Source organism: Pteropus alecto, unplaced genomic scaffold, assembly GCF_000325575.1.
Source record: "Pteropus alecto unplaced genomic scaffold, ASM32557v1 scaffold137, whole genome shotgun sequence".
NCBI classification, from domain to species: Eukaryota; Metazoa; Chordata; class Mammalia; order Chiroptera; family Pteropodidae; genus Pteropus; species Pteropus alecto.
Window position 1 is genome coordinate 3,953,821 of NW_006440135.1, and position 10,051 is coordinate 3,963,871.

At 64.6% G+C, this 10,051-nt stretch overlaps 1 protein-coding gene across 1 annotated transcript; it reads left to right on the forward strand.

Moving 5' to 3' along the window:
• The first annotated feature begins 3,733 nt into the window (after window positions 1-3,733).
• Window positions 3,734-7,592, forward strand: IRX4 (iroquois homeobox 4). Its single transcript, XM_025050512.1, has 4 exons — window positions 3,734-4,362; window positions 5,071-5,189; window positions 5,845-6,173; window positions 6,613-7,592. The coding sequence occupies exons 1-4, from the start codon at window positions 4,117-4,119 to the stop codon at window positions 7,440-7,442; spliced, it is 1,524 nt and encodes a 507-aa protein (XP_024906280.1). The 5' UTR covers window positions 3,734-4,116; the 3' UTR covers window positions 7,443-7,592.
• Window positions 7,593-10,051: the final 2,459 nt, after the last annotated feature.

Here is a 10,051-nt window from a genome sequence, read left to right on the forward strand (position 1 = left end):
GCCTCCTAGCCCCTCACCCCGCCGGGGGTGCGAGAGCCGCGGGCCGGCACAGGCGCCCCAAGCCCTCGGCCCTACGGGCCCAGCGCCTCAGAAAAGAAGGCGCCCGCCTGGTGCCGCGCACTCTGCCTCCGCCCTGCGCCTGGGCTCAACTTCGCTGGGCTGGAGAGAGCCTTCCTGCCACTCGCCGCTCTCGGTGCGGGCAGGACTCCGCGAACCGGGAGTGCGGGGCTCGGCTGCAGGCAGGGGAGAAGTCCCACCAGGAGCGGGAGAAAGTCTGGGCGCGGCCTATCTCCCTGGAAGCGCCCCCACCCCAAGGTTACAGCGACCCGCGGCCACATCCCAGAGCAAGAAGGGCCCTCGGTCGAGTCTGGCTCCCTTCTCGCGGCGGGCCGCTGCGGCACCTCGCAGAGCTGAGCTGCCGCCCTGCGCGCGGGGAACCGCACGCTTCCGGCGGGGACCGCTCGCTGCTGTATTCGGAACCGGGGGTCCCTCCAGGGCCGAGAGCTAGCACTCCGCGTCCACGCAGGTGCAGTTAGTTGCGGGTACTTGACATGCCGCCGCTCCTGGTGTGTGCGCCCCTGGAGGAAACCCCGGTGCCTGGCTCAAGGCCTGGCCTTTTACTGAAGAGCACCTAACAGTTGTTCCGGTGTTATTCATGGGGCACAGATGGCCCAGAAAGGGCCCCGGTCGCGCAGGTTGTCAGCGGGATGTCGGGTGCATGCGGGTCTGCAGACGGACCCCTGACCCCGCTTCCAGGACTGGCTCTCCGGGCCTGGGCTAGAGGCAGGGAGGTGGGGGGCGGGGGGCGGCTCCCCGGGCAGCCACGAGTTTCCCCAAACAGGGTGGCCGGGCTGGGCCGCGCAGCTGCAGCCGCCGGGGCCTGGGCCTGGGCGCGCAGGAAGCGAAGGGTCAGTGCTCCGTGGCCCGGGAAGGTGGGTTTCAGGATGAGAGAGAGAAGGTCGCCCGTGAGAACCGGGCAGGCCGGTGGGACAGGGAGCGTCCTTTTACACTCACGCTGGAAAGGAAGACAGAGCACTGTGGCGACGGCGGCGGAGAGGCCCCTCCCTGAAAGCCACCCCGGAGGCTCCACGGAGGGGCCGTGCCCGCCGGCTCCGGGGTGAGCACGTAGCTCGGAATGGTCGCGAGAGCAGGGTGCGCCGTTTCCCGTGAGCCGTGGCCGAGTCTCGGGCAAGGAACCGCGGCTGTCAGGGCCGGGCGTGCCGAGGGCTGCCCGCCGGAGCCCCCCGGGCGCTGGCTGCTGGGACCCGGCGGTGGCTTCCTCCCCAGCCGGCTGAGCGCTCACACTCGCCAGGCGGGGGGCCACAGCAGGGGGTGAGGAAGGAGAGCCGGAGGCCGTCCCTGTGCGCGGATCCCGGAGTGCTCCGCTACCCTTGGCGACCGCCCCTCCCTGGCCGGGCCTCATTACCCGGGCAGAGACAGTTGTTTGTAAACAATAAATAATAGAAGGTAGGGGGACGATCAGCCAAAGCCTCAGCAGAAGCCAGAACACTGGAAGGAGTTGAGAGGAGGGGCGGTGGGGGAGGGGAGGAGCGGAGGAGGAAGAGGAGAGAGATTGAGAGATTCATTTCTGCCGAGAAGCCCGGTGGCTAGTTTCTTATTATTTACAGGAAGGTGATATTAGCAATTCAGGTGAGAAAGAAATAAACACGGCCACCGCCAAATCAATACAGAATTCAAAAACAATTATTAATGTCATTTGATTCGTGTTCTTTATATATCTCTCCTGGCTATGGACGCTAAACTGTCTGAATAATTTGCATGGAGCGCCTATTCATTATTTCCGATGTTTTTCCTTTGCAAGCAGCTCGGACGTGGCCGGCTCAGGTCCAACGCGATCGGGGAACTCGTATTTTCTTCTGTAAATTAAAGCAATTACGCAGCAGATATTATATGATGCGCACTGTGGTCTCCAGATAGTCATCAATCACCTTCAACCAAGCTGTCAGAGCAGGCAGATTTCGTTTCTGGGAGGCAGGCTTGCAGCTGGGGAGAGAGTGAGAACGTCATCATTAATTAGAGGATGACCCTGGGGCGATTCGCAGGTCTGAACCCAAGAATCTCTCCCAGCAAGTCTGCACAGCGCCGCCGCGCGCGCGGCCCCCTCCCGGCCGAGCCGGGCGAGAGCAGCTGGGGCGAGCGTGGGCCCCAGAGGTCGGCGGCGCCCAAGGCGGGGAGCGAGTTCAGCGTGGCCCGGACGCCTTCTTGCCGCCTGCGCGCGGGCCTCTGCTTTGAACTCGGGCAAGGGCCCAAGGCCGGGACTGGCTGCGGAAGTCCTGGGGTGCGCGCTTGGTCTCCTCCCCAGACCACTCCGCACAGCCCCGTGGGCAGAGAGCTACGCGAGGCGGGATGGGAAGGGCTCCCCTGCCTGACGCCCGGCGCCCCCGCCTGATGCCCAACGCCCCCTCCCCCGTGCCTAGCTCCGAAGGTCGCCAGGAGCAGCGAGCGCGGCGGGAGCGACCCCGACACTGACGCTCGGAACCCACTCCCCGGAGCGCACAGGGACATCTGGCAGTCCTGGGTTTAGCCGCGAGGGGCAGGGCGGCTGAGGGCGTGCGGCCCCGGAGGGTGGGGGCGGGAAAGGGAGGGCCGTGCGCCAAGTGGGAACTCACAGGCGGGAGAGGGGGGAGGGCATTCCCCAGGGACTCGGCGGCCGAGCGTGGCAAGTCCTGAAGCCTGTGGGCCACCTGGAGTAGGGTGGCAAGCTCCGGGGCGGGCCCAGAACCCACTTACCCGAGGGCATTTGGACCTCCAGATGTGGACACTCTTGAAGCTGCATCTGGCTCTGGAAGACCAGCCTGGAGTAGGGTTCGAACAGGGGGAGGCGTTGCTGACCCCGGATGAAACCGAAGTCGCCCGCTTAGCCGCCGCCTTCCACCTGGAGGGGCGCGCAGAGCGCAGGCCGCCGCTGCCGGCGCCGCGCGGGCTAATTTTAACTGTTGATTACATCTTCATGAAGACTCGCTCGCGTGTCCCTCATACGTCTCATTTGTAATTGAGACTAATGATTACAGTGGGGCGGGAAGGAGCAGCTGCTCATTAATTAATTTCTAATTAAAAGTGCCTCCCGTCCTCGGTGACTAAGGAGAGCCGCTGTTCGTCGGGGCGAGCTTGACTCCTCGGATGAAATTCATTTGTTAAGCGCGCTGGCCCCTCCGCCTGCCCCGCCCGGCCGGGCCGTGGCTGAGTGACCCGCACGTCTGCGGCCAGACCGGGCTGCGGCGTGGGCTGACGTCAGAGCCTCGGCCGCTTAAAGCCGCGTACATCTCACTTGACGGGTTCGCGAGACTTTTTTTTTTTTTCCTTTTTTGCAAAATATGTATTTGTGTCATCGCCGCGAGGCCGGTCGGTCCCAGAGCCCGCTCGAGGCTCCGAATTGCGAAGCTAAAAGGATCGCGGCCGACGCCGCGGCTCACTTTCCTACCCGGTTAGAAAAGTTTGCAGAGCGTGTGGATGAATTAACCGGCTCTCCTGCTTCGCTCCCCCCAGCGCCTAGGAGCTGGCGGCCCCGGAGCAGTGGCTGCGCCCCGCCGGCCCCCGCGCGCAGGACCCAGCCGGCCCGCCCGCCGGCCCCGGGCCGCGCTCGCCATGTCCTACCCGCAGTTCGGGTACACCTACTCGTCGGCGCCCCAGGTAAGGAGGCCCCGCGAGGCCAGACGCACTGGAGGGCCGGCATCCGGCGATCCGGTATCGCTTCCAGCCGGCAGGGCTGCCGAGAAATACCGACGGGAGGAGCGGGGAGCTCGCGCTTAGTTTGACCTCCACCCCAAAGCCGAGGCTGTGCCTCAGGAGACCCTGGGCACGCGGGAGAATCGTGGCCTGCGGGAAGGCCTGCAGGGCCTTGGGGAAACCCCGGGGCAGACGTGAACGCCGCTGCCCAGGACTGCCTGGCCCCACGTGGTTGGAGCGCGCCCCGGGGGGGCCGGGCCACCCAGGCTTGCAGAGGGAAGGCGCCTGCAGCCAGGGGTGGACAGAGATAGACCCGAAAGACAGGCGGCACTGCCTCCTGGTTGGTGCAGGACAGGTGGAGGCCCAGCGCCCCAGCCTTGCGCCTGGTGGCCTGCCTTTCCTCGGGGCTCCTCTCTCCCCCAGTTTCTGATGACCACCAACTCCCTGAGCACGTGCTGCGAATCAGGTGGCCGCACGCTGGCAGACTCCGGGCCCACCGCCTCAGCCCAGGCTTCCGTCTACTGCCCGGTCTACGAGAGCCGGCTGCTGGCCACCGCGCGCCATGAGCTCAACTCAGCCGCCGCGCTGGGCGTGTACGGGGCCCCCTACGGGGGCTCGCAGGGCTACGGCAACTATGTGACCTACGGCTCCGAGGCCTCCGCCTTCTACTCGCTGGTATGCAGGGAGGGGGTGTTATGCCCCTACCCCTCGAGTCACTTTCCCCAGCGCCAACCCCGGAGGCAGCGGCGTGAGGCCCCTGGGCCCCGGACTGCTGCGGGTGGGAGGCGTGTCTTCAGCTTTGCTCCTCCCAGCCTGGCCCCTGCTCCTCCCCCACCCCGCCTGGTTGCGGCGACTGGGCAGGTGGTCGCTGTATTTAATGTATTTTTTTTCCTTGGATCGCTTTTAAGTTCTGATCAGATCTCTGGCTCTGTCGGAGCAGACTCCCCCCTCCCACCGCGTTTCCTGACACCTCTCCCCCCGCACTCCCCCCGGCTTCCCTCTTCCTCTCCTGCCAGCCCCCATTCACCCCTCCCTTTCCCTCTCCCTCCCTCGCGCCTCTCCCAGGCGCCCTGGCTCCTCCCCACGCCTCTTCTCCCCGTCACCTCATCCTCATCTCTGTCTCTCTCTCGCCCTCTCTGTTCTGCCGCCCCCAGCCCCTCCTTCCAGTCTCACACTCATCTCTCGGTCCCCGACACCTACTCCCTGTCCCCTCAACGCCTCAGCTGCGTCTTGGGGCTCCTCACTTCACGTCTTGGGGCTCTTTTGCTGCCCAGGCACTGGGGACAGTCTGGGGAGTGGGGCGAAGCATGCAAAAGGCAGAGGGAGGGGCTCGAGCTGGGCGGCTTCCCTAAGCCGCGACTCTAGGCTCCCGGGCTCCCACAGAACAGCTTCGACTCCAAGGACGCTCCGGGATCTGCGCATGCGGGCCTTGCGCCTGCCGCCGCCGCCGCCGCCGCCTACTACCCGTACGAGCCGGCGCTGGGCCAGTATGCCTATGACAGGTGAGGCACCGATTCTCCTCGCTGTCCCCGGGCCCCGGCGCTTCTGTCAGCCATCACCCCTCATCAGTCCCACGCCCCCAAGAAAGATTGGGTAGCAGGATGAGGGGCATTCCTCTCCTCGGGTGGCGCTGAGCTGACCAGGCCTTGGCCCCACCGAGCCACTTTGCAAGCCCGTGCGACCGCTTCCGCCAGCGACAATTACATAGTTAGCCACGGAAAGTCCACGCAGGCCCTCTGGGCGCTAACGACCAATGGTGCCCGTGGGCGTTCCACGATCTGATTCGCAGCTCTGTGAAATGCTCTCCTGTCTTGGGGATCCAAAGTGCAGGAGAGAGACCCAGTAAAAGAGCTCGAAGGCATCTACGTCCGTGCAGAGTGACGGACACCTGGCTGGGCCTTCCGCCCGTGCCCCACTCAAGGCTTCTGTGGCTCGCGAAGCAGCCCAGATTCCATGTAAATTTAATGAAACATAAATATTCTCTTAGACTTCGGGCCCAAACCGGCAATCCCTGCGGTCCCGACCCAGGTCTTACCACCATAAACACACCCCCACGACACGCTGGGGACTGAAAGCCGGCCGGGCCTCGCCTGGAACAACCCGGTGACTAATCTGGGCCAAGGCAGGCTGGCGCCCCATTGCCCCGCCCATCTCCAGGTATAGCACCATGGACAGCGGCACGCGGCGGAAGAACGCCACGCGCGAGACCACCAGCACGCTTAAGGCCTGGCTGCAGGAGCACCGCAAGAACCCCTACCCCACCAAGGGCGAGAAGATCATGCTGGCCATCATCACCAAGATGACCCTCACGCAGGTCTCCACCTGGTTCGCCAACGCGCGCCGGCGCCTCAAGAAGGAGAACAAGATGACGTGGCCGCCGAGGAACAAGTGTGTGGATGAGAAGCGGCCCTTTGGGGAGGGCGAGGAAGACGAGGGGGCGGAGGAAGACCCCCGGGAGGAGCCCCTCAAGAGCACCAAGAACGAAGGTGGGTAGAGGTTGGTGAAGCCCAAGCGGGCCGTGAGGGCAGACCTCCCTGTGCCTTCTTTGGGGGTTCTAGGGTGGCTGAAGGCAGTGCACCCTTGGGAGCCGGGCATCCAGTGAATGAGCTGACCCGAGCAAGGGCCCGTGCGGGTGTGGGGGCGGGCTGTGGGGGTGAGCCAGGAGCACGTGTAAAGAAAGCCAACATCTCTTCTAGAACATTAGACACCCCCGCCCCACCCCCCAGTAATCGGAGGCTGAAATCCACTCTCAGGTATTGCCAGTTTGGGGGAGATGGGAGTCCCGAAGAAAGGCGTGGGTGCTTTACCTAGCTCTAAAGTCAGGCCCCATGGCCATGGGCGCAGAGGTGGAGGAAAAAGGAAACCGGTCTGGTTAATTCGCACCCTCTCTCTCTCCACTGGCCACTCTCTCTCTCTCCTGGGCAGAGACAGTCAGCAAAGAGGAGAAGGATCTGGAGCTCAGCGACTTGGAGGACTTCGACCCACTGGAGGCAGAGCCCCCAGAGTGTGAGCTGAAGCCACCCTTCCAGCCCCTGGACGGCGGCCTGGAGCGCCTTCCTGCTGCACCCGAGGGTCCCGGTGCCCCCGGGAAAGAGGCCTCGGGCGCTCTCCGGATGCCCCTGGCCACCAGTGGCGGGGCCGCCCTGGACCAGGACCTGGAGAGGGCCCGGAGCTGCCTCCGGAGCGTGGCGGTGGGGCCGGAGCAGCAGCTCGGCATCGGGGGCGGCCCGCAGGCTTGCGAGGCCAAGATGGGCTTTGCCCAGGCTGGGGCGACAGCGGGGCTTGAGGTCAAACCACGCATCTGGTCCCTGGCGCACACGGCTACCGCAGCCGCCGCCACCAACCTGAGCCAGACTGAGTTTCCGTCGTGCATGCTCAAGCGCCAAGGCCCCGCCGCCCCTGCGGCCGTCTCGTTGGCGCCTGCCTCGTCCTCACCTGCGGCCCCGGCCTCCGCCAGTGCCCTGGACAGGCACCAAGACTCCCCGGTAACCAGTCTCAGAAACTGGGTGGACGGAGTCTTCCACGACCCCATCCTCAGGCACAGCACTTTGAACCAGGCCTGGGCCACCGCCAAGGGCGCCCTCCTGGACGCGGGGCCGCTGGGACGCTCGCTGGGGGCGGGCGCCAACGTGCTGACGTCGCCCCTGGCGCGCTCCTTCCCGCCCGCCGCCGCGCCCCACGACGCCCAGGCCACTGGCCCCGCCAAGGAGCTTCTGGCGGCGCCCAAGGCCAGCGGGAAGCCCTTCTGCGCCTGACGGGGCGCGACTCCCGGTGCGCGGTGCCAGCCCGCACGTCCGAGACTCCTTTTGTACTGAGTTTCCAAAGCTAGCGGAGAGCGCCAAGCTCAGGCCGCCCGCCTACCCTGAGGGAGGGGCTGGACTCGGTCTCCCGGACCACCAACGAGACCCCATCTGTCGCGCCAGGGCGGGTGACCGTCCTGGCCTTTCCGCCAAGGATTCTGGCGGCGCCCAAGGCCAGCGGGAAGCCCTTCTGCGCCTGACGGGGCGCGACTCCCAGTGCTCGGTGCGAGCCCGCACGTCCGAGACTCCTTTTGTACTGTTTCCAAAGCTAGCGGAGAGCGGAGAGCGCCAAGCTCAGGCCGCCCGCCTACCCTGAGGGAGGGGCTGGACTCGGTCTCCGGGACCACCAACGAGACCCCATCTGTCGCGCCAGGGCGGGTGACCGTCCTGGCCTTTCCCAAACTCGGGGACCAGTGGGATAGGGCTGCTCCCAGAGCAGAAGGCAGCCGCCCTGAAGCATAAAGTTTACGTCCAAAAGTTTACACGGAGAGAACATTTCGGCTCCTAAGCTTCGTCTGTGTCCTGCCTCCTGGGTGTGAGGCACACCGTGTCCCAGCGAGGACCCTCAGCCTGTTGACCTGATCTCATCCTCAGCGCGGAACTCACCGCAACACCTGCACCGAATTCACACTATTGCACATTCTTAACTCGATAAAATTATGTTTTTTAAAAGTATGTTCGCACCGATAATTGCCTGCTTCAGAGGCTGATATAACAAAGTCAATAAAATGGAGTGATGATGTTTGCATTGCAAAATGAACACCTTTCCAATGTAGGGATTTGAGAACTGGGCGGAGGGAAGGGGCCGACACCCACGGGGAGCAGTGGGGAAGGGGCTCCGGGCCGCTGGGGGCTTGCAGAGCCCAAGACATGGTCGGTCAAGCCATTTTCTAAAACACAGTCAAGGTAAACTTGCCGGATTCTGTTGAATTCCATAATGGAAGTGGATGAGAGACCCAAAACTTTAAAATTCCCCTCCACGACCATGGTCCGGTATTTTGAGAAAATGGGAGTTTCTTTGGCCAGATTAATTAGAATAACTTTTAAACTTCCTAAATTCCCTGGGACTGTGCCCCGGAGGAGGGGAAGGACACCGCCGCCCACCCTCGGACCACGCTCGCGGGAGTGCGCGGCCTCCCGGCGCCCCGCTCGGCCCCGAGCCCCGCCCCCTCCCTCCGGGGCCCCGCGCCCCGCGGGTAACGAGTCCTCACTGTGAGCATCGGCTCTGGACCGGGAAGTGCACGTAGGCCGCAGACCCGAGGGGGAGCTAAAAGGCCTCGAGGTGGGGGCCGAGGCGGTGGGCAGGGTCAGGGTCTGGGTAGGGATTAGGAAAAGAACCCCAAGAGTAATTGGAGCGGCGGGGAGAGGGAGGACCCGGGCCTTGCCCCGCCTCGCCTAGCTTTGTGCGCGATGCAGACCCTGGTTTGCCCTGAAACCAGATTCCCCACCCCCACCCGTGCGGGGCGCCGGGCCCTGAGCCAGGGCCCCGCGAGGGCTGCGTGGAACTCGGTGCGCCTGGACTGGGGCTTGCCCCTAGCTACGAGCCCTCTGCCTAAGGCCTCATTCAAGTCCCCGGTGAGGAGCCCGCAGGGGCGGAGCTGCCCAGGGCTGCAGTGACAAAGTGATGGTGGCCCTTGCCCAGGACGCGGACAGATGGGCAACCGAGGAGACACGAGTTCTCTCGTGGGCCCGCAGGCAGCTTTCGAGGGACAGGCGAGGCCAGGGCTTTCTCCTGCGACTGCGAGACTGGACTGGGCATCTGTTGGGTCAGGGCCGGAAGCGCTGGAAAGCTGGCGGATGGGACCAGGCCGCGCGGGCCGAGTCACGCATCCGAGGGAGAGAAACCGCGCGGCCAGACAGAGGCCGGTCGCCTGCGCTCGGGGGCACCCTGAGTGGTGGGACCTTGATGGCTGGACCTCGGCCCGTCCCCCAACCCAGCGGTGGGACCCCGAACTCCAGACCTGGAGCGGAGGGAGCGCTTCCTGGACCCTGCGTGGGGACCGGCCGCCGCGCGGAGGAGGCCGGGGCAGTGCGTGGTAATTGGACTGTACCCGCCCGCGCGCTGTCACCGTATTGACTTTCCCTCTCTTGGATGATATTATCGAGATCCGGAAGCTCGCCGCTGACGTGCCTGTCAAAAGGCGGCGGCGGGAGCCCCCGGCCTGGCGAGCGAGCATCAGCCAAGATAATTTGAAGTGAAATTTTCATTTTGACAGTAAACCCCTCAATTTCTAAAGGCTCGGCGCTGCGAGCGCCCGCTGGCAGGGGGAGGCTTTGCAGAAAGCCACGTCTTAGACTGAAAAGGGCAAAAGAACTCGAATTAGTTGTAATAGATAAAAGGGCAAAAATAAAGAGTCAAGGGTACTTGACAGTAATAGCGAAAGTGGAGTCTCAGGGGAGACGCTGCGGCCAAGGCTGGGGCGCCAGGAATTTTAATGCGGCCGCCCGAGCGCACCCAGCCCAGCCCGAGACAAAGCCAAGGCATTTTCAGCAAAAAACAAGGCTTCGCGGACGCGCGCGGCGCGGCGCGGCGAGGCGGGACCGCGGCTGTGGATTCGGGCGCA